The sequence below is a fragment of the Anas acuta genome, chromosome 8, assembly GCF_963932015.1.
Source record: "Anas acuta chromosome 8, bAnaAcu1.1, whole genome shotgun sequence".
Taxonomy (NCBI): Eukaryota; Metazoa; Chordata; class Aves; order Anseriformes; family Anatidae; genus Anas; species Anas acuta.
Genome location: NC_088986.1, coordinates 21057919 through 21081311, shown reverse-complemented (window position 1 = coordinate 21081311; position 23393 = coordinate 21057919). Strand labels below are relative to the sequence as shown.

Genomic DNA, 23393 nt, shown 5'->3' with positions numbered 1-23393 from the left:
AAGGAAAAAAAAAAAAGACAAATTCCTGAACGTGTCTTTCCTCCTTTCATGATGGAAATCACGTTTGGATGTCCTTTGGTCACGATGACACCAAAATCGGCCAATGTGTTGGTAAAGACACAGCTGTGATACACACAAAATTACCTACAACAACTGTTTGTGCCAAGAGAGGAGCTTGGGGTTGCAGGACACCATGATCTCCAAGGTGAGAGGTACTGGATCCCTGCACTGAGCCGAAGCAGGACACAGCCGTGTTTTCGAAGGGAAGCAGGGGAGGGCAGAAGCTCCCCCTGCAGCTCTAATTCTGCAGGGAACGATGTGCTGCAACAAGGGGTTCAGCAAACCTAAAAATTACCTTGACTATTACACAACTGCTCAGCTAAGGGGCAAAACCACTTCTGGAAGGCCAGGCTGGACTGCTCCGTCACAGCATTAGCGCTGATTACACGTGTGAGCGTGCCGCTGCCATAACCATATCATCCCCCGTGCTTAAAGGCCCCTGCTCTGCCTGCAGCATCCCAGCCCTGAGACAGGCATGCCCTGCCACATCTCTTTTCACCCCTCTGCACCAGCACAGACCGAAGCTGGAAGAAGGCAGGATGAGGGGCGATGGGCAGCGACTTCGGCTGTCCCAGTGCTCCCAGCACAGGGAAGGGGCAAAGCACCGAGGAGCCCCTCGCTGGCCTCTCCCTGCCGTTAGCATCTTGCTCTGAGGAGAGGGCTCTGCAGATCCCTGGCGAGGGCACTCGAGAGCTGATAATCCTCAGGGCCAAAGCACAGGCAGCAGCATGCTTCAAAATGGGAGGTGGAAACAGCCTCCCCTCCTTGGAGGCCTGCTCCTTCCTCTGCCCCAGCAGCCCAGGACCACCCAGCTGCCTCCAAGAAAATTTTAGGACGTTTTGCCCTCTGCCTCTTCCATGTTTTCAGATTAAGTTGAATGAAGCCACTCTTTTCTTTGTGCTGAAGGGGATGAACTCCTGGAGCTGCAGAAGGAAGGACTCCCCGCATTTCCATAGTCAGAGCTTGTCTGCGGAGAGGAACCTTGGGCCACACAGGTTCCTTCTCAAAGGAAGAACAAAGCCCTGCTTGGGGGCCAGAAAGGTGCATCTGTGCTGGGTCAAACAACAGGTACAGCCAGGCAAATTGCTGGAACCGTGTGGCCAGTGGGACAGCCCACAAACCCAGCACAACATCCTGCACATCAGGATGTTGCAGAAAAGCAGGAAAGACTGCTGTCAAAGCCAGGCTCCCTCCAGCTGCCTGGTCAATGGGACACGAATGTCTGAGGGCAGGGAAGAAAACACACACAGAAACAAAGGGGTGTCCAAAGACCTTTACACTCCAGGCTGAAGTCTTGCATGCATTCGTCTAAACACTCAGCTTCTATAATTAATGAACATAAGGCTGAAATCCTAGGCAACTCCCAGAAGGCAAGGGATGAGGGCAAATCAGTCCCCTGCAAGCAGCCTACGCATCTGAACATGTCTGGCACCTACAACGAAATATGGGGAAAAGCCACTCGTGGCAGGGCTGTCACGTAGGGAATGTAAAACCAGAAAGGGCTGCTGCACGTGCAGAGATCAGGCTGCTCACACGTAGCGGGGCTGCACGTAATACAGCTCACAGCAGAACCAGTCAGCACAGTCACCAAGTGGCAACTTTACAGACTAAATAAGACAGTACGAAAAAAAATCAGTAGAGGAGGGTTACAAACACGCAATCAGACGTTGGTTTTGGTAGCTAGTGATGGTTTTATTGGCAAGCATTTCAATGTATTAATCTGTTTAATGGCATCATCAAATCCTTCCCTACAATAGTTATCTGGAGGGTCCCAGGACCGTGGGGGAACCTTTAGATTCCACACCCCTGCTTCCACATTGACTGAGAGTATTCAAAATCTTCCACAAACATTAAGAAAACAACCACACTGCTTAAAACTCAGGACCTAAAACAGCAAGCAGCCTTTTAACTCCATCTAGCTGCATTACACATTACATTTGCCTCACTCCTGTGACCAGAAGAGGCTCAGGAGATGCATGTCTGGGTGAGAGCAGGACTAGTGAGAAAGGTCAGGCCAGGCACTGAGGGGCCCTGCAGGGGAGAGCACTGCAGTTCACCTGGATTTGCCCTGTCATGCTCTGGTAGTGCCTCACATGCAATCCCCCCTCCCCAAATCCTCTCTGCACCATATGTTACTCAACAGCCCGCTGCTGCCTCCTGCCCTTCCTGGGGCCGCAGCTCAGCAGCTGGTGGTGAGGGGCTGAAGATCAGCCACAGCACAGCTTGTGTGAGAGCAGCACAGCACCCAGCAAGCTCATGCAGCTGGAGCTGGCCTCCCTTTCCTTCTTACCCCCAGCCTCTCCCCCCACCTCTGCACCTCCAAAGGGCTCTGCTTATCTTCAGGGCAGGAGCTGCCTCACGAGGAGCATTACACAGGCCTGCAGCAGGGCACAAAACCCAAGAATCGACTCAAGCTTTAGCGGAAGGCAGCTCACAGAGAAACTACATTATTTCACAACTCCTCTCCCTTGTTTTCTGTGGGATGGGTCAGTAGCGGGTTGCCCTCCTCCTCCCTTTGCCCCCCGCCTGCTGGCAGACGGCTTTGATCAGGAGCCCCGCGTTGCTCCCCCCTGCTGCCACCCCTCCATCCTTCCTCTCCCCTACCGAGAGGCCGAAGCCCTGGGTGGGGGAGAGGTGTGGAGGCCTCGCATCACCTTCCCACTGCAGGGGGATCCAGCAGGGAGTGGGGAAGGTGCCAGGAAGCTTTTTAAGCCGTTTCCTTCCTTTTTGAACTCGCACAGTTGACTAGCTCAGCACATCAGCCCAAGAGCAGTGCCTGGAAGACTGGGATCAACAGAGTCCTTTAGTCTGGGATGCCCCAGGTCGCTTATGGGGGCTTCACTGCTTCCTCCAGGGCCTCGTGCAGTGCAAGCAGGATGCGGCGGGCTCGTCCTGTCACTGCTGACAGGGAGCTGGAGGGGAAAAAGCAGCGAGCGAGGCGGCGAGCCTCGTGTCCTCCCATGAACCACGACCCGCTCCGTTTGCCATATACACCCCGCAGCTCTCCCTCCCGCTGAAACAGCGAAGCCCAAAGCCAGGCGATCGCCTAGCGAGCAGCATCTCCCCCAGCTTTTCAGAATAAAACACCAAAAAGCAGCCCCTGGCCGGGGCCGCCCCCCTCCACCTTCCCCCGGCGCCTTCCCCTCAGGAGGCCGGCGGCGGGGCGGGACGGGGCTGGGGCTGAGCCCCGGGGCTGCCCGGCCCCGCCGTGCCCCGCTCCCCGCCCCCGGCGGCTCCGAGCGCCGTCTCCCCCCCTTCATCCCTCCCTCCCCCGGCGGCTGCGGGCCGCTGCCGGCCGCCCGGCAGGTTGTAAAGTCATTAAGCCCCTCAGCCATGCCGGCCCGCGCCCCGGCGGCTCCTGCCACGGCCGCTGGTGGGCCGCCACCGCGCCGCCTCCTCCGCGGCAGCAGCAGCAGCAGCGCGGCATGGCCGCCGCTCCCCGCCGCCTCCTCTTCCTCCTCCTCCTCCTCTTCCTCCTCCTCCTCCTCCTCAGCGCCGCCGCCCCCCTCGGCGCTAAGGTAAGCGGCGGCGGAGCCTCCCCCCTGCTCGCCCCTCGCCCTTCCCCTCAGCCTCCTCCGCCAACACAAAAGGCCGGCGGGGCGAGAGGGGGGTCCCCGGGGGGCTGCGGGGCCTCGCCGCTCGCCTGGGTGCCGGGCGGGGAGGTGACAGCCGGGGGGGGATGGAAAAAAGGGGGGGTCTGTGCTTTGAGACCCCCGTGGGGGCACCTTGATCCCCTGAGGTGCATGTGCGGGAGCCGGAGCCTGGTGCTCCCCTTGTCCCTGGTGTCAGAGCAGCACTGAGAGCCCGCAGCGAGACCTTTCCCCTTACCCCTTTCTCCTTACCCCTTTCCCCTAACCCCCTTCCTCTTCCCCTTCCTTCCCCTGTGGCCAGACCAGCCTTCACAGGGCGCTGGCCGAGCCCCCCGCTTGCAGGGGTGACCGCACACCCTGGGGCTCCACGTGCGAGCTTCCCGGCCAGGTCCCTCTGTGCACGAGGGATCCTGCGCTGCTAGCAGAAAGAAACAGGGCTTGGAGTGGTTTTTTTCCTTCCCCAGACAAAGCCACGGTGAGGTGAAGCAGTCTCAGAAGAGCTGTCTAACGCACAGCGATAGGCACTGCAGCTTTACACCCAGCTTTGTGCAGCAGCGTCTCCTGAGCTGGGCTTATCCTTGTTTTAAGCTCAGGCGGTGTCTCACTTCCCCTGTGCGTTCACTGCCTGCTCTGCTTACCCCCAAACTATAGGGCTCTGTAGACAGAAACTTCAGGCAGAGCAAGCCGGGTCAAGCTGAGCAGCTGTGAAATCCTTCATCTAGGCGTGGAGGAGTCCCGCTCAGATCGGTGACTGCGTACACAAGCCAAGCTTGGGGTCCTGCTGCCACAGACCCCCGTGGGGGCACCCAGGACTCCGTGGCTCTGGGTGGCCCCGTGGAGATGAAGGATTGCACGCTGCAGGAATGGCTGGTGGTATTGCTGCATGCCCTCCGATCGCTATCTGCCGTGCCAGGCCGCGCACACAGCGGTCATTAAGGGATTAACCTGCAATTGCTTTTGCTCTCTGGTTTTCTACAGCAGGGTTATACAGGGAATGCGATAGAAAGCCTCCATCCCTAGATAAGCAAATTCCTCCCTGTGTGGAGCTGTCTCGGCTCAGTGTATTCAATGCCTCTGAAAAAACTGGTGGTAGAGATACCTCTCCTGCACACCCCACATTGCTCCCTTCTTTCCCTTCAGAGATTTCCAGCCGTTCTACTAGCTCGTCCCAAAATAAGCGTGTTCTCCTACTTGAAGGGAAGGACCTAACCAACTTGGATCAAGTATTTTGTAATGACATGCCTGTGAACTTTCTTTCATGGCAGGATTATAAACAGTACTTCATAGTTCTTTGCTGGCTTCTGTTTACCAGCTTTCTAATTTGCTTCTCATCTGTGCCTCATTATATGTCCAGATTTCTGTTACTTATCTGCTGCAATATCACATCTTTCGCAAGTTTAGCGTTTTTCCCCAGATTGGTCTTCTTCCTACTCCCATAGAAATTATTCTGTAGGTCTCTTTTTACCCCTGGGTACTTTCCCATCATGGGAAATTCCTTCTGTGGTATCATGTTAAAATATTTCTAAGCAAAATCTGGTTTTGTATCTGTGTCCGACAATGAATCTCTCATACAAACTATCAGCTCTATACAAATAGGCTAAGACAATGACAGAATAAGAAATAGCTTTACACAAACACCATTTTTGGGGGTAAAACATCAGGGCACAATTGCAAACCCTATTGTTTTTTTTTTCAGGGCTTGCGGCAGAGTTTATTGCCACAGCTTTGATCAGAGCACAACACAGGGAACCCAGACCAGGGGGGCTGAGCATGGCCATTCATTTCCAGGAGTGTAAGATAATAATCTGGCGGCCGTTCCAGGCATTAGGACATCTGAAGCTACTTAGTATTTCAGTAAGTAGCACAGTTTGCTGTAGAGAGAAGCCCTTAGGTACAGGATCCTGGAAATTTCTGGTAGAGGACATGCGGTTAATGACCTCGGGAAAGGTCTGTTCGGAATTTAGTTCATTTCCAGCTGCTGTTTCTTGTTGTCTTAGAAGCTCTGACAGGGCTGAGCTTACAACAGCTACTTGTGCCCTTCAGTGGTGGTCAGGGCCCGAAGGCATGTCAGGCTGCAACAGAGGGCGTACCCCTGCGAGCTCCTCTATTAAGGCGAGCTGAACAGGGATGTTTGTTGTCTCTCTTCCTAGAAAGCCTTTTTTTCCCCAAGACACAGACTAATGAATCCCGAGATTCAATATGGGAGACTAAGCCAGTGACACAGTCATTGCCATTATTCCCAGGCTTCTGGGAAACCCATTGTAGTTCAGAGCTGATCTGACGCATGGCAGAGAATCATTAGAGGATTTATTTTGTCCCTTTCTGCTCTTCAGAAAGACTGCCTGGAAAACTGATAGGATGTCAGCCTGGGCTCGCCCTCCTGTGCTGGGCTGCAGCATTTTGTTTGTGGCAGCCTTTGTTTGGTGTCGATGGGGGGGAGAAGGGAAACAGCTGCTGACTCTTTGGGTAGACAGAAAAAGCTTTCAGTGGTGCTGGCTTAGCGACCGATGTTTCCATCATTGATATTGGTAAATCTGGAGGCAGATGTTCTACCCTGGAAGAGTTCCCCACCCTGCTTTATCTTTTCACTCTGGGCAGGAGGGCTAGAACAAGGTTTGTGTGCATAATTCACTGCAGAGTGCTCCTGGTGCCCCCCTGCACCAGTCCACGCAGGCTGTCCTACACGCCTTGCTCCTTAGATTACAGCAGGTCGGGTTTTAAAGCTCTGGTCCCCCACAGCAAGGGGACAGGAGGGCAACCTTCACCTGTGTGTTTGCGCGGCCTCTGTCCGGTGAGGCATGGAAACAGCGTGGTTAGCCTCAGAGAGGAAGAGCTGCAGCTGTGTGACCACCTTGTGCCAAGCCACAAGTGCCTCGAGGGAAATTCTTGCGGAGAGCACCTGGCTGAGCTGGAGCATGGTCTGTCTTAGCTACTGGTGGTAATTTCTAGCCCTAACATTTCGCAGCACCTAAGGAATTGTACCTGATCCTCTTCCCTGCTTTGGGCAGAGCCCCCATCCAAGCCCAGGCAGAACCAGCCTTGCAAACACTGGACCTACGCCTGCCTCCTGCTCCAGCATTTCTAGCCTGCTCTGTGTGTGGTTCTGCAGCACAGCACAAGTTAGAGCAGCTTTAGCATCTCCCACAACCAGGGCAGTGCAAAAGAGTTGTTTTAAAGCCCGTCTGACTTTTCTTTTTCCACGGAGTGTGGGATTTACTCAGGGGCTTGGGAAACTAAAGCTAGGAGCTTATCTAATCTGGAGTCTATCCCACAGCCCTTAATTTGTTATCTGGAAATTTGGAAAACGCAAGTATCTCTAATTGAAAACAAGAGCCGTTTGTGTGTCATGGTTAATGCAGATTTATTTCTGACAAGAGAGTAAATTCAGCACAGATTGGAACCAGCTGCCCCAGCTCTAAGTACCTGAGTCTGCCCTCCACATCTCCAGGCCTAGGACTCGGATGCTGTCATGCCGTAAGTCTCACTGGCTGAGGCGACAGCTCAGCATTGTCCTTGCTTGCATGAGGAAATAAATGCTCCTGAGCAAGGACCGGCAAGGGAGCTTGGTCATGGAAAACCTGAGAGCCAAATCAATCTACTTAATGTGGGATTGATTCCTCCAGCGAGGGGAGGAAGCAGGAACAGGGAGTGCAAAGGGGCTTGCAGATAGAGAGGAACACATTTTATTCCAAATCTGCTGTCACTGCTTGAGCTGCGGCAAGAGCCTGTGCCCAAGGCATGCCCGCGATGGAGGTGGGTAGGAGGAGGTGAGCACCAGCGAGCTGAAAGCAGGGCACTGACCCGAGGAGGATCCAGCAGGCAGCTGTGGCTTGTCTTGCTTTTGAGAGCAGCGGGGCCTGTGGATCATTTACTCCAAACACACAACATCTCTTTCATAGCAGGGTAGGTCAGTAGAACAGGGCATTTCGCTTCTCTTTGCTCATTTCCCCTCTGTACTGTCTCACCTATACGGACTGTAAGATCTGTGGAGCAGGACTATCTTGTAGGTTACAAATACACCGATTTTTATTGCCACTTTGGGAAAAACTGTGTCAATCCTGCAGCTTCTGGTCCACATGCCTTCCCCCAGGGCAGTGCTCGCGCCCCGTAGTGCTCTGTAGCTACTCAGTCACGTGGAAAGACGCCAGCTCTGATTAATACCCCAGCTACAGGAGAAGCTGCTTTGCACTGAGCTCCCCACACAGACACAGATAAATCACCGTTCTTCTCCTTCCCTGCAATTGCGAAGAGCTCTTCCTCCACAGGCCTTGAGATGCTTATCACAGAAGAGTGTAGGAGGGGTCAGGGAAAGACTTGAACTGAAAATACCTTACAGCAAGAGATCTTTAATTTCTTTCCTGGGTAGCTCTGGAGGCTACACCGTCAGCATTTCCATTTGTGGTCTGATCATATGCACTCAGACAAAAATTCTCATAGGACACAGGTTGAAATGAGCATTTGGCAGAAGAGAAAACGGTCCTTTTGAAAACATGCTTCTTTCTTTTAAATTTAATTTCAAATTTAATCCTTCTCTTGAGCAACTCTGCTGCTCGCCACAGCTCTTGCTCTCAGTCAGACAGCTCAAATCCAGCCAGGACATCCAAGTACATCGAAGAATTTTGTTGTATTGTTTTCACAGTTAGCTGTTGTAATCATCAAAGAGTAAAGCATCAGGTAACGTGGTGCTGTTTCATGCAGCAGAGCAGGTTGTTTCCAGCGTGCTCTGGCTGCTGTATGATCGCCAAGAAGAGGCACTGCACGCACTTCAAACATACTAAGTTACAACTTAAAAACATTTGCACAAAAACAGCTGCATCTCCTCTGCCCAGTGGATGTTCTGTTGGCAGATGCTGTAGAAACAGCAAATTCTCGGGCAGGAATTACACTACAAGATGAAGAACACTTTGGTTTTATTACACCAATAAAGAGCGTCAAGCCAAGAGGCAGTCAACCAAAGTAGTGAACAGAGCACATTCAGCAAGGAGCAAACTCTGCTGAGTTTTCTTTCACATCCATCAATTATCCTTCTGCAGAACAGTTCTCGACAGGACTATCAGCTGCAGCCACAAGCCTGCACATTTTGCTAAGAGTAGCACTGATACTGCTTCTCCATGCCTTTACTTAAACATAACAGATCTTACACATGCACAAATTATTCATTTTCTTCTGCTAACGCCGATAAACCGTGAGCATTTTCTGCTGGGTAAATCACTTCCAATCACTGCCCTGTGGTAGACTCATGGCTGCATTTAACAGCATTCACAGCTGTATTTCAGCAAACAGCAAATTCGTTCTTGTATGTGCTAGTTTGCAAAAGTCCCAAGGAGCTTTTAGGCCATCAGACACAGAACGGGAGAACAGTGCAAGGAAAAAAATCTTGCTAAAAGAAAGAGTCACTTACCTGCTGGGAGTTACAGAGGCAGAGCCAACAGCAGCCTGCTGCAATGACCTTGTTGGGGCCAGAAGAGCTTAGGTTTGCCAAATTTAAAGGATCAGCCCCGTCGAGGCATGCTGGGTCGGGGAGAGCCCTCTGGGGAGCACATTGTGGGGTGGGTGGCGAGAGGTCAGCAACGCAGTGGTGAGATGGGATGGCTGCAACTGCAAGGGGCTCTGCTTCCGAAGCACTCTTGAAAATGACTTTCGTGAGGGTTGCAGGGTGAGGAGCTTGGACCCGAGCCGACTTGTGCACAAAGGGGAGTTTATTCGTTGTGGTGCAGCTCCAGCAGAGGACAGATGCCTCCCCCAGCCCCCCTCAGCCTTTCTCCTCTCTCCTGACCACTCGTCGGAGCCAGCTGGGGCTGCGATCTGCTGGCATATCCGCCTCAGAGCCAGGCCTTGGCTCAGGCTGCAGCTGGGATTATCACCACATGTCCCACCTGAGGGCCCTTCTCCACATCGCACCGGTCCCAGAGGCATCCCATGGGTGCTGCCTCTGTCAGGCCTCCCTCGGGCCGAGGCGGCGGGCCGCCGGGTTCCCCCGCTAACCATCCTCTGTTTCTGTCAGGACAGTAGTGAGGCAGCTGATGGAGCTGGCCCCTGGGATGAAGAAGTCACCAAGTGGTGGGGAGAGTGGAGCTCCTGGTCCACCTGCTCGCGGTCCTGCGGGGGAGGCGTGATGTCCCGGGAGAGGCACTGCCTGCGACAGAGGTACGTCTGTCCCCACCGCACCCCTTGGCCAGCCCTCAAGGGACACAGGGGTGCCCCGACCCACGTTTTGGGCTCTGGGGCCTCAGAAAGGAAGGCAGGTGGGCAGCCAGCAGGCTGTGGGAGACTTGAAGATGACAGGGTTGTGGGCTGGAGACCAGCTTTATTCCTCCTCCTCTGTCCTTCACAAACCCTGCTTCTCCACGGCTGCTCTGAGCAACCTAACCCTGACTCGTAGCCAGTTCCCGTGCGTAGGATTTTGGCCCTTATTCCCAGACACCTTCTGGGGACTCGGCTGGCAGCAGCCAGCTCAGCCATGCCTCAGCAATTTCCCCTTTTCACTCCCTGCAGAGCTGGCAAGATTTTGTTCCCCCTGTCATTTATCTGGCTGTCACCTGACAGCATCTCCATTTGTCCCCTGCAGCTGCTACAGCCCTGGCACTGATTGAACGAGGTTTATGGGGAGCTCCAGCTGTCCCCTGTGGGTCACCTTGCCACCAAGCCCTCCTCCTCGGGCACCTCACTAACCTGCTTCTCCCGAGCTGTTAACGAGAGCCAGCATCCTGCAGCACAGCAAGCTGCAGGGGCTGCCCGGCCCCTTTCCCTTCTGCGTGAATGCACTCGGGAGTGCAGGAAGCTCAGACAAGGGCCCCCCACCTGCTCTGCCTCCTGCAAAAGGAAACTTCTTTCATGTGGGCTGGTTGGCAACATCGGGAGGGTCCAGATGTGCTGAGGTGCCGTCCATCTGGATGCGGCCTCCTCACTGATGAGGCTTGCCAATGTCTCTGCCTCTGCTTGACACAAAACCCAGCCAAAAGGTGCTGCAGCGCTAAGCAAAGCGGCTTGTGAGCCAGCTGTGCCCCATGAAACAATTTTTGCCTGAGTCTCTGGACTGCCCCTGCTTCAGCTGAAAGGCAAGGCATTAAATTTTGTGGTGCAAATTTAAGCTTTGCCTACACCACATAAAGCATAGCTCTGCAGGGATAGCTGCAGTAGAGCTAGACAGTCCAGCCTGAGTATGGCTACTGTGCACCCTAAGTTCCCATTGTCTGCTGCTGATCTTCACCCAGAGCACAGTGCCTTACTCTGCAGTCCTAGCCTTTCTCCCCACACCTTCCCAGCTTTCAAGAATTTTTTCAGCATTTGCACATCAGGAACTTGGACAGATGTTACTGGCCAGAGCTAAAGCATCAACTGCTGAAAAACTCATGTTTTTTTGTCCGTTACCTGTGCCAAACCTCTCCTGTTAATCTTTTAGGGTGTCCATTCCCCATGGGAGGTGCCATCTCTTTGCCTACTGCTCAGTGAATTCTGAAATCAATCCCCCTGCTCACTTCAGATCATGGGAGTGGTGGATCTATTGGTCTATTGTCCTTCTGTCAGATCAACCCTATGGGAGCTCAGAGGTGAAGGGGCACAGCAGTGCCAATACTTCACTTGCTCCCTGTTCTACTCAAACTGCCCCAAAAAGAGAGTAGCCTAAAATTGCATTCCACCTAAAAACACTGAAAATGCATTTCAGAGACAGTGGCTGGCATAGATACAGAAAGCTTTGCTCTGATAAAACACTAGCCTGGCTTCTCCTTGTTAAGTCAGGCCTGACTTCTCAGTTATCTTCAATTTCTTAGAGTTTCATGGACCTCCAGCTCATTTCTGCATTTTCATTCTGCTTTGCAGGCTCCAGATGCCCCAGGGAACAAACAGCACCATGTGTGTTGGCCAAGCCAAACACTACCAACTGTGCCAGCAGCAGGTGAGAACCACTTCCAGCACTGACTGGTTCTTACTGGGGGATGTGGGATGCAGGGGTCCGCACTTGGAGCTTCAAGAGCACCAGCAGTCAGGGTGCGACTGGTCTGTCAGAGGCATGGGCCACTCCTGGGGCATCGTGCCTCAAAAAAAAAAACAACAGGGGAGATGGGCTCTACTCTCTGGGACTGAAAAGTGGGGGAAAAGGATATAGATAGGTTAGATGAGATTATAGATATATTTGTTGTGGGGTGGGGGGAAGGAAGACGTTTTTCCAGTATGCTTTTCCCTTTGCTGTAAGTAAATTTTGCAGTACTGTTAAATGCAGCTGTCTGAGGCAATGGAAGCCTGGCCCTTCTGCCTGTATTATAGCACCTCAGAGTCCATCACTGATTCCTTCCAGGGTGGACTGGGCATTTTCATCCTCCAAGGATGCAGCAGGGACAAGCAGCTGTCACAACCATGGCTGCGACATAGGGAGCTTTTGATCACATTTATTCCCTCCATAGCCCTGCCCAGCCAACACAGCAAGCTTCAAACAACAGCAGTGCTCCAGTTTCAATGCCAAAGCCTTTGGGAAGCGCTACTACCACTGGATGCCCCTCTATCCAGGTGGGTTTTCACAGCTTCACACAAAGGATCAGGGTGAGAAAACACCTACAGGATCTCCTCAGACACAGGAGAAGGACGTAGGGGGCAAGGGATGGATGCTCCTCATTGGTCTGGAAGTACTTTCCTCTGCTACCTCCTTTGGAGAAATCATTCCCTGTTTCTTCACAGAACCTCTCTGCCCAGCCAGGCCTTCTCTCTCACCACATTGCTCCTGTTTTGGAAAATACGTCAGCAAGTGCTGGCGGGCAGACAGGACACAGGCTCCTCTGAGGTGTCTCAGCAGTCATCCTGGCAGAGCGGCTGTTCAATCCCTGCGTGCCTTCTTCCATTTTGGCTGCCTCTTTTGCCCAGTGTGCTTCCCACTGGGCTGGTGGTGGGTTATTCTGAACAGGATGTCCATCCGTTTCCTGTGCAGAGGAGATAAATTGCTTCACGTGGCTTGCCAGATGGCCCTTGAGGCCCAGAATCAGCTCCTCTGAGACACGACTGTCTTTCTGGACCTGCCTGTTTTTCTCTTTCCATTAGCTGCCAAGGGAACGTAGAATATCTGTACCTCTTGCTCCAGTTATCAGCTGGAAGGGGTGTAGCTGGCCACGGTTGGTACAGTTGGTGCCTCTCTTACAGGTCTTTTTTGCTCTTGTGTATTTATGTGTGGCCTGGGATCTGCTGAGGCAGATTCCCCTGTCTGGCACAAGGGATGGCACTGTAAAGGGGAGAGGGTATGGCAAGGAAGTGGTTTTGCCATCGAGAAGCACTTCTGCCAGGCCTGGTCCCCATCTGCAGCCTCATGCCACAGCCCCTTTACTGCCGAAACATCTGTAGCCTTGGGGTCTCATCTCAAGAAGCAAGAACATCAAAGGTGATGTCAAACCAGCAGCATGGATAAGAGGAGAGTCCCCTTCTTCACTGCCCATCTCTGATCACCTTGCTCTGCCTCTGTCCCTTCAGATGACTACACCAGCATCTCCAACAAGCCCTGCGACCTCCAGTGCACCACTCGGAGCGGAGAGAGACAGCTGATGGCCCGAGCACAGGATGGTACCTCCTGCAAGGACAGGACCCATCAAGGAGTCTGCATCAATGGGAAGTGTGAGGTGAGGCTCTGGAAGGAAATAACACAGAAATGGAGAGTATAAATGCATGGTGAAACCTCCAAGGCCAAGGGCCCCAGCAGGGAAGTGAAACCAAGGCCTGGCAGGAATAATTACGCTCCCTTTTGAATGCCTACGGACTAGACCAGAGCACAAAAGACATTAGATTCACATTCCCACTGAGTAACAGAACTTTCCTCCCAGTACAGAGAGGACTAGAATTGAAGTGACTATGCTTTCATAGTCATCCAAGTTGAAAAAAAAAATCTTATATTTGATTTATCCTGCATGCAGCAAGGATGAAGAATGGGTGTGTGTAGTGTTACGCTGAGGTGTCTTAAAACCTCAAGTAGGCCTGCCTTTGATGCAGCATCTCCTGCAGAGTGATGCTGAATGTCACTAGTACAGCGCAAAGGATTGGCTTAAAGACAGCTACAGAATGAACTGAAACAGCTTACCCAAATCTTACTCCAGTCACCTACACACACACACAACCCTACCCCAGCTTCAGGGGCACAATGCAAATGGTCACAGCTTGCACCAGTGAATATCTCCAGATATCTGGCAGATATCTGCCAGATTCATTCATTAACCACCCTGCTCCAAGCTACCCTACACCCACACCCAGAACCTCACCTAAATAATGTGGTAGCGTTTCCTTGAAAAGACCCTGCCCCCAGGAAACCCTTTCTTGTTTTATTCTTTGCAGCCAGTGGGGTGCGATGGGAGCCTGTATTCGCCCCGGACGATGGACAGATGCAGGGTGTGTGGAGGGGACGGCAGCACTTGCCACCGTGTCTCGGGCAGCTTCCGAAAGGCAATCTCACAGATAGGTACTCCCTGCTACCACAGTCCAGAGACTTCACCTGCTACTCCTTACCACCAACTGGCATGAAGGGTGACTGGCTTGAATGCGGGTAGGAGTTTCCCAGCTGCTTGGTGGAAAGAGCTGAAGAGTGTCGCCACCTCTGCTTAAATGCCTTTGTTTTATCCTGTTAGCTTAATCAGAGGAGATAGGTTTTGATGTGCTGTATATTAGCCTGGCAAGTTTTCCCTTTACCTCTTTACTGGAGGAAGCAGCTGGGGATCTATTTGTTCGTATTGATTTTGGCAGCTCCCCCACCTCAGGCGATGTGAAGAGGTCAATGAATCTTCTTTATTTGTGCTAGGTGTTCACTGGAAGCTTAGGTTCCTGTGATGATGGTCACGGCATTTGTTTCAGCCTGCACTTAGTCTCCAGCTTTCCCCAGCCCTATGGTTGTCACAGCTGTGGGACAGTCCCTCTGAAACGGGGCTGAGATTAACGGTTCATCTCCTTTCACCTCATGGCTCATTCCTCCACTCACAGAAGAAATAGACTGTGGTATACTCATTAGTAATTAACTATGGTTTGAGGATGTTTTAGAACATCATTTCACATGGCTGTAGTTCCACTAGTCTACCTCATTCTCCACAGATGCTAGACCAGAGAAGCACTCGGGCTCCTTTCCAGGTTGGGGTAATGGTGCCGACCTCTCTAGCAGTACACAAACAGTCTTGGCATTCTGTTCCAGCTCTCATAAAATCTTACAGGGCAGGAAGAAAACAATGAATTTCTATTAGGAAAGACAAGCTGGCAAACCCACACAACTTTAAGAGCCTTCTCACTTCCTCTCCATTTAAAGGTCAATCTTTAAGCTCCTCTTGAGACAAATTCTGTTGAGTCAGGAGCTGAGGGGACCTCCAGTCTTCTCCCTCCTCCCTTCAGCATTAGCGTTAGTCACTAGTAAGCTTTTTCTGTGCTCTTGCCAGAAAACTTGAGAGCACATTCATTGACGCACCTAAAGCCACACAGTTATACTTGCACAATTCCTTTTTAACAAACCCAGCTGTAGTCAAACTGAGCCTTAGAGACCTGTAATGGCCATCTGTAAAGGGATTTCATAGGGGAGCTAGGATTGGAGCTCACAGCCTGGCATGATGTGTTTATGTCCTTAAACAACCTGCTAGGGGTAGTTCTGCCCTCCTACTTGCACACTTATCCCACAAACTTCTTTGCCTATGTACGCCTTTTTATTTCGTCCTCAGGGTTTCCTCACCTCCGTTCTGTTCCTGCTCCTCAGGTTATGTGTTCATCACCAACATCCCTGCCGGTGCCACTGACATCCTCATCATTGAGCGCAGGAAGACAGAAAACATCCTGGGTAAGCAGAGGATCCACAGGGATGTGGATGTGCCAGTTCAGCTCTCCTTATTGCCAATGCAGTTTCAGTGCTCTGCATAGAATATCATATTTGTCTCTTTTGTCTCTTCTTTGAAGCACTTGCTGATGAATCTGGGCATTTCTTTTTCAACGGCAACTCTGCCATTGACAACCCCCAGAACTTCAGGGTGGCTGGCACGATCTTCAAGTACCGGCGGCCCTCGAGCCTGAACTCAGATGGGCTGGAGTATATCATAGCTCAAGGGCCCACTAACCAGTCTCTGAATGCCATGGTAAGTGAAGAGCTAGTTTTAGGCCTTCCTGTCTTGCCTGTCCCAAAATTGTGAGCCTCCCCAGACAAATGGAATATTCACCTTGTTCCCAAACCAATTGCCTGGGGCTGAGGAAGCCAGGTACTGTCTTGCAGGTTTCCAAGGATGCTATCTTCTCTTATCATCTGTCACAAAGTAGCTGCGGTTAGAAGAGATCTCTGTGAAATACATGCCCTTAAAATAAAACAAGTTTTGTTTTCTTCCCTGTTTCCCCCAGTACTATAACTTCAATGGCAAAATGCCACATATAACTTACGACTACACTGTACCACGGACACCACCACCTCTCCGAACTGCAGCCCCTGCTGTAGACAGACCTCACTATCATCACCTGCTAGAGACCAGCCAGAACTATCCTGCTCCAGCCAACTCCAGAGCTGCCAAGGACTCCAATGCCACATGGCTCTCCCTGCCACCAGATGACACCAGCGAACAGCTTAAGACAGCCTTAAGAGAAAGGCATGAAGATTTAGGCTTCAGTCATCCGCACTTCTTCCAGACCAACTCCACCAGTCAGCCTCGGGGCTGGGTCTGGGAACAAGGTGAAGAAAAGGAGAAATATGACTTCCAGATAAGACAGGTCTACCATGCAAACACAGCAGGAGAGGAAGAGGAGGACGAAGCAGCAGCAATCGGTGGAGAAACAGAATTGGGTTGGTTGCTTTATTTTTCTTTCTCTCACAAGTCTGCATTCATTGATAGTGGACGTTCCACATTGGCTTACTTGAAATCTAGAGTGGCTTTCCCATTGGGGTTGCCAGAAGAGAAGGATGGTTAATAACAGGGGTGGACACTGTCAGGGAGCAGTAAGGGCTGGTTGCTCCTTAAGGGAAGGTGAGTAAAGCTGAAGTTGATCTGGGAAAGCCAAACAATTCAGGAACAGAACTAAGAGCAAAACTCACATACAACATAGGTGAGGCCAGACCTGAACTTAAATGGAGCTCCTGGGCCATGGGTAGAGAGTGCGTGGGGATCCCACGTGAGGCAGGTCAGGGCAGTTAAGGTGCCATGCTGGCACCTTATGATTTTAAGGCCAAATACTTCATGCTTTTTTCCCCTTACTGGACACCTAAACCACGTGCTGAAGTCTAAGTCATACAAGACAGTGAAAGCATCCCCCTGTTTCTCTTCCAGCCCTCAGATTCAATCAGATTTCCATCAGCACAGCTGTACCCTACAGCACGAGGAGATCCGAGCTCTCGGAGAACAGCCGCGCAGTGTCCTCCAGGCTTCGTCTCTTCAGGCGGCTGTGTCACCGAGACCTGCACCACACCGCCTTCTGTAGGGAGCTGCAGCACCTGGCAGCCAGGCTGGCCCAGAGGAACTCCACAGCAGGACTATGGACCCAGACGGCTGCCCGGTGGCCGCAGGGCCTCCACAAAGCACCGTCCCGTAAGAACTCAGTGGAGGACTTGAAGGTGGAGGCATATGCTGGGAGTCAGGGGGAAGCAAGCAACTACAGCGTGATGGCATCTGTGGAGAGCCCTCTGCTAGGTGCCAGCACAACCACGGACATCAGCCAGGCAGAGCCTCTGCAAGCCCCTGGCGCTGAAAGGTGGCACTTGGTTTCCTGGGCAAAACAGGAGCGTGGTTAGCTGGGGAGGGAGGGTTGAACCGATCCTCTGATAGTCTCACTGCTGTCCTTGACGTCCCCCTTCTCCAGTGTCTCTCCATGGCAGCTCTTGGAGGTCCTTGAGCAATGGTGTGTCCTCCAAAGACTGATTGGTGTAGCTCCTGGTGTGACACAGAGCTTCCAGAACCTATTTTGTGTCCTCCTGCCTCAGAGGGATCCATTTAAATAGGTTCTGAAGGACCTGCAGGGCTTTGGCTATTCACAGCCTTGCTAGTCGAATACAGGAGGTGGATCAAGGCTTTGCACTCTCTGCTTGTCATTGGGGCATCTTGTCCAAGGTGGGGGGAGATGGTGGTGGAGAGCAGGAACAATGGGTTTCATCCCGTTTTCAAAGAAAGTAAGGAGGAAATTTAATACATTTAATGTTTGCAGCAATTTTCATCTTTATCTCATGCCACCTCCTCCTCTCTTTGCAGCAATGAGTTTAATGTGAGCCCCGTGGGCCACGACGACATCAGCTTGGCTGACATGTATCGCTGGAAGGTCTCAGCCTATGCCCCCTGCAGCTCCACGTGCACTTCAGGTAGGTGAAGACTTGATCCTTATTTTCAAGACAGGTTCATCCTGGTAACTTCCTTTAATTGGAATCCATACAACCAGCCCCCAGTTTCTTTGCCATTTGGTTCCCTGTTTTTATGGTATCTAGAGAGGGCAGATGCATTTTGGTGGAAAACCAGGATATTATTGCAATGCCATTGGTCTTAGAGTGGCATCTCGAAGTGATTGACTCTTGTAATCAGTGGTGCAATCGTGAATTTCCGTACTTTGTAGGATGAGTTTTGGCGTCAGTTTTCCTTCCCAGGATGGGAGGTTAGGATGACAGCCCTCAGAGGAGTCTGGGGAGAGAAACAGAGCCATCCAGAGCATCTGGCTGATATTTGTTTGGAACCTTTTATCAGTTCAAGCCTTTCCTAGGCGACTGATCATGCAAGGGAGATCCTTTTTGGCTGCTGTTAGAGAAAACACTGGTATTTTTAAAATTGCAGGTAGAGTTTCAGAGGCTCTTTAATAATTTAATCATAGTTGAGGGAGGCTTTTGCATCTGGTAGAGCCTGACCAAGAGAGGATCTTAATTGTCCAGCAGGTATCAGCGCCTCCTACGCGATGTGTGTCCGGTACGATGGAGTGGAAGTAGATGAAACATACTGTGATGCCCTAACCCGGCCAGAACCTACTCACGAATTTTGCACAGGCAGGGACTGCCAGCCTAGGTGAGTGGGAACAACATCAGCTATCCGTGGCTACCACACATCTTAGTGAGGATTATTTCTGGCTCGGCAGCCATTTCGGGGCTGGAAGTTGTGCTTAAATAGCTAAACCCACATACCCTCATGTGGGAAAAAAAGGGAAGGAATTTGTTGTGTCTAAATTACCTGCTAAGCACAAGGCTGTCTTTCAAGACCAGCCCCCCTTAACATCACCATCTACGTGATCAGCAGGTTCACAACAGCAGTGACTGGGTCAGGGAGTCCCAGGAACACACGCACTCCCCAGCCACCCTCTGTCCCTTGGTCCCCTTACCTGGGTTTTCCTTTGTGCTTTCTCTCCCGGTGCTCGTGGAGGTGGGAGACCAGCCGGTGGAGCGAATGCTCCAGGACCTGCGGCGAGGGCTACCAGTACCGCACCGTGCGCTGCTGGAAGATGCTGGCTCCAGGCTTCGACAGCTCCGTTTATGATGACCTCTGTGAGTCAGCCGGGCTGGCCAGGCCCATGGAGAGGAAAGCCTGCAAGAACAAGGCCTGTGGGCCTCAGTGGGAGCTCTCCGAGTGGTCTGAGGTAGGCGGCAGGGGGGCTTTGCATCCGAGGATGGGCTGGGGCCTGGAGGAAAATGACAAAAGTTGGGCGCTTCCCTCTGCTACGTGCTGAGGAAGCGCTGCCCGACTATGCCCTGGGGAAGCAAGTACTGCCTTTACCCCCTTTTTCTCTTCCCCTGCTGGGGTTCTGCCCCATTCCACTAGTGCAGCAGGAGGAAAACACCTCTGCTTGTCCCTCTTGTGCTCTGCTTCTGAGCCCAGGGGCTGGCTCTGTGTTGTTGCAGTGTTCAGCCCGGTGCGGCACCCAGGGGACGATGAAGCGGGAGGTGCGCTGCTCGGTGGAGGCACCCCTCTGCGACGAGTCCCGCAAGCCCAGCAGCGAGAAGGCGTGCTCAGGACCCCCCTGCGACCGCCGCTGGACCGCTTCCGACTGGGGCCCGGTGAGTCCAGAGGGGCTGCTGCTCCCTCCCCCAGTGCTGGGGGTACAGGGCTGGCAGGAGAGGGCAGACAGGCAGTCACACTGCTGGTCTGTTGGCTTTTGTTTGGCAGAGGCTAGAGAATCGGTGATAATCTGCATTTTTGCCTCTCCATGCTGCAAAAATGCAGATAATCACTGATTAATTTTAAGGGACCTCTTTAATAATTTGGGATCCTCCTGGCACCTGAAGAATGAACCCCCCCGACCAGATATACCTCTAAAGACCCACGGGGTCGAGTGCCACACAGCCTCAAATGCAAGCCTAGGCTCCAGGCTCAAGGCCCCCAGCACACCGCAGACCGTGGCCCCTCAACCTTCCTGCTGTAACTAAATGCCCTCTGTTCCTCCAAGTGCTCAGGTGCCTGTGGTGAGGGACGCATGAGTCGCTTTGTCGCGTGTCGCAACCTGGAGGGCAAGGTGATCTCCGACACGCAGTGTGACCCGGCCGCCAAGCCCCTGGCTGTCCACCCGTGTGGAGACAAGAACTGCCCCGCGCACTGGGTGGAGCAGGAGTGGGACCAGGTAAAGCCCACCCCACATCCCACAGGAGCTGGTGGGTGCTTGGCTCCCTTGGTAGATCTGTACCCTTGGCACGGCTCCTTCCACAAAGAGGGAAGTAGCAATGCCCCAACTTGCCCCCCCCACACCTCAAGGTTTGTGGCACTTGCTGCCTTCCCAGGGAGCTCCATCGGAGGGCAGCAATGTCCTAAGGAAATCCTCCTCCTCTCCCACCTCTGGCTCCCAGCTGGCAGTTGCAGGCACCTCAGCAGAGCTCTGTCCAGAATCTGCGCTCCCCTCCACAAGACCTTGGTCCCACCACTAAAAAGAAAGCCCCAGAAAAAAAACACGTGGTTCTCTGATTAATAATAGCCAGAGGTAAGCCTGGACCACAGCCCGAGTCCCTGCCCTGGAAGTCACATCCAGCCCAAGAACGCTTACTTGCCTCAGGACTCAGTCAAGTGAACGTGGCCCAGGTGCCTCATTCTATCCAGCCGTCATTCTCACCAGCCTACTCCCTCTCTGTTGGTCAAGGGGCTCTGGGCTTCCCATGACAAGCTGGTCCAAATCCCAGAACATCCAGAAGGCACACATTGACTCACTTGTGGGGTTTGACCTTGTAAAGTCTTGAGAAAAACAGGGATTCACAGAGCATTAAGGAAGAAGGTCAGAAAAACAACCAAGCTCTCCCTCCCCTCCAACCATAGCTAAGCCTCTGTTCTCCTTTTTGTAGCCTTCCTAGCTGTTGACTGCATTCAGCTGTGTCCCTCCAGCACTGGTTAATGAGCAGAAACTGGTTAAACCTGGGGACCTGTGGCAGTTTTGTCAACCTTTCCAGCTCTGGCCCATAGTGTGGGTCACATACAATGCTGTGGTACAACTTTTCAGTTATGCCCTGGTGACTAAACTCACCTGAACCCTGAAAGGCCAGCTGGGCTCCCCACCTTTGCCTGCGCCAGTGTCTTTGCTGTGTTCTCTCAGCACAGGATGACTCAGGAGGGATGCAAGCCAGCTGTGCTGGCCCCGGCATGGTGAAGACAGGCACAAAGCAGTGAAATCTCAAGCTGGCAACTGCTGCTGTGGGCATCAGGGAGCGGAGCAGAACTAGAATCAGATCCTGCTTCTCTTGGTGTTGCCCTGAGAAGCTGAGCCCTGCCACCTGTGCCTGCATGGCTGTGGGCTGAGCTCGGGTACTTGTCCGTGCAGGTCTCCTGTAGCGCACCAGTTTGATTCCTTTGGCCCACGCACTGCTTGTCAGTGTTCCAAGACACAGGTTGCTGCACAAATATGCTACACGGTCTTTGAGGACATAGAGGTACATAAATTAAGTCAGAAACAGCCTTTTGTAGTCTTACCTTGACTCTTCCAGGTCCCTTGTGGTAGCTGCTCTCAGGCCAGCCGAGCTTCAGTTCAGCATCCCCCCCGGATGGATTGTGCACAAATAACCAGCTCCTGTCCCTGCTCCCCAAGAAATTCAGCTCCCTTGCAGGCAGCCGTTGCTCCTGTGACTGCCCCCTTTAGACTGGTGTTAGCACACTTTAAGCACACTTTGCTTCTGAGCAGGATGCCATCTTACCTGGAGCTGCACAGCCGAGGAGCATCATTTGTTTTGTTTTCTTCCCCAGTGTGATGCCAGCTGTGGGCGAGGGATGAAGACCAGGGTCGTCTTGTGCGCAGGCTTGGAGAATGGGGTGTACAGGGAGTACCCTGAGAAGCGCTGTGAAGCCTCCCAGAAGCCTGAGGAACACGCTGCCTGTTTCAAGAGGCCGTGTTCAACGTGGTTCACTACCTCCTGGTCACAGGTAGGGCTCAGGGAGGTGGGGAAGGGGGAGATGAGGCCTCATAACCCTGGTTGATGGCGTACAACCTGCGCTGAGGATTTCTAGCAGCCTGATCTGCCGAGGGCTCTGGTAGGACTGGACAGGACTGTGAGCTCTCTGTTAGCAGACCAGGCAGCAGAGGGAGAGGCTGGCACACAGGAGCTGGAGAGCATGTGGATTATGGCCTCAGGCAAGAGCACGCACTGCACTGCAGGCATTACAGCCACGTCTCCTCTGCCAGGAGTCAGTGTTCTGTCCTTCCCTTGATTTTCACTAGTGAGCATTTAGGGAGTGGGGGTAGGCAAAGCTGTGGCTGACTCACAGCAGCCATTTTGTCCATCGTCAATCATAGCATCAGCGTTCAAAGCAAAAGCAACTCTGAGCTGCGTTAAAAAGCAGAAAGCCAACTCCTCCCTCGCCCTGCCCCAGCTTCCAGGGGCTCTCCTCCAGCAACCAAAGGGGAGCTAAATCTGAGATCAGTGTGGGATCTGACCCAAGTCTCCTCAAGAATAGTCTCCAAAGGGAGGCCTTGCTGGAAGAAAGAACTCGGCACCCACAGGAAAATAAAAACCTGCCTCTCATGATCCCTTCCCTCGATCTCCACAGTGCAGCAAGACATGCGGTGCTGGTGTGCGGCTGCGCGAGGTGAAGTGCTACCAGGGGGAAGCGTTGGCTCAGGGCTGCGACCCCGCTTCCAAGCCAGAAGCCAGGCAGACGTGCCAGCTCCAGCCATGCCCCACAGAGGCACCAGGTGAGGCTGGGAGGGCAGGGAGGGAGGGAGAGGAGCCCTGGGAGCCCTTTACTCCCCCCAGCTCTCAGCTGGGGGAAGCACATCTCCCTTTGTAACCCTTTCTGTGGATGCTTCTGCTCCCCAGAAGAAGACTGTGAAGACAAAGCGACGGCCAACTGCGTGCTGGTGCTGAAGGTGAAGCTGTGCTCTCACTGGTACTACAGGAAGGCTTGCTGCCGGTCGTGTCGGCTCAAGTCACCCTGACTACTACCAGCCTGTAGTTCCCTTCCAAATTCAGGGGCAAGACCCCCCTTGAGCCAGACTTTACCACTTGAAGCCACACCACTTGGCTTGGCTATGGAGCCAGTCCCTGTAGACGAGCCTGCTCAGCAAGGAAGGACTCCTAGGACTTAGTCATCACCATTCCCTCTCCACCAAGAGGTTTTTATTCAAAACAAACCGTCGGTTCCTAGAAAGCTACTGAGAAGTGAGTTGGGAAAGCCTGTTCCTGCTGTCAGTCATCTCTGAAGAGCTCCAGGTGGAGGTGGTGGGGCGCAGAGGCCAGCCCACAGCAGGGCACAGACCACAGCAGCAGTCGCTCTGCCCTGCCCTGCTGATTTTTCTACTACAAGGGTTATTTCCAAATCACAGCCCAAAAATTCTGTGTCACAATAAAGAGCTAAACCGTAAACCTGTGTTTTTGGGGGTGCATGTACCTAG

General features: G+C 52.8%; 1 protein-coding gene and 1 long non-coding RNA gene across 6 annotated transcripts; one reads left to right on the top strand and one right to left on the bottom strand.

The window, feature by feature from the left end:
* Positions 1–3292: 3292 nt before the first annotated feature.
* Positions 3293–23364, top strand: LOC137860366 (ADAMTS-like protein 2). Of its 5 annotated transcripts, none has more exons than XM_068690543.1 (18): positions 3300–3578; positions 9660–9797; positions 11472–11547; positions 12053–12155; positions 13104–13249; positions 13956–14079; positions 15349–15429; positions 15546–15721; positions 15978–16413; positions 16895–17315; positions 17810–17916; positions 18478–18604; positions 18956–19169; positions 19432–19587; positions 19977–20147; positions 21749–21925; positions 22550–22694; positions 22819–23364. In XM_068690543.1, exons 1-18 carry the CDS (start codon positions 3394–3396, stop codon positions 22935–22937), a joined length of 3102 nt encoding a protein of 1033 aa, XP_068546644.1. In that variant the 5' UTR covers positions 3300–3393; the 3' UTR covers positions 22938–23364. The 5 variants fall into 5 exon arrangements, with proteins under 5 accessions (XP_068546648.1, XP_068546644.1, XP_068546643.1 ...); XM_068690542.1 differs by having other exon boundaries at positions 3301–3578; positions 18475–18604; XM_068690544.1 differs by having other exon boundaries at positions 3332–3578; positions 9655–9797; positions 18475–18604.
* LOC137860367 (uncharacterized) lies at positions 12112–19055 on the bottom strand. Its single transcript, XR_011098862.1, has 2 exons — positions 18915–19055; positions 12112–13257 (listed from the first exon to the last, which is right to left on the bottom strand). It is a non-coding gene; the product is annotated as an uncharacterized lncRNA (long non-coding RNA).
* Positions 23365–23393: the final 29 nt, after the last annotated feature.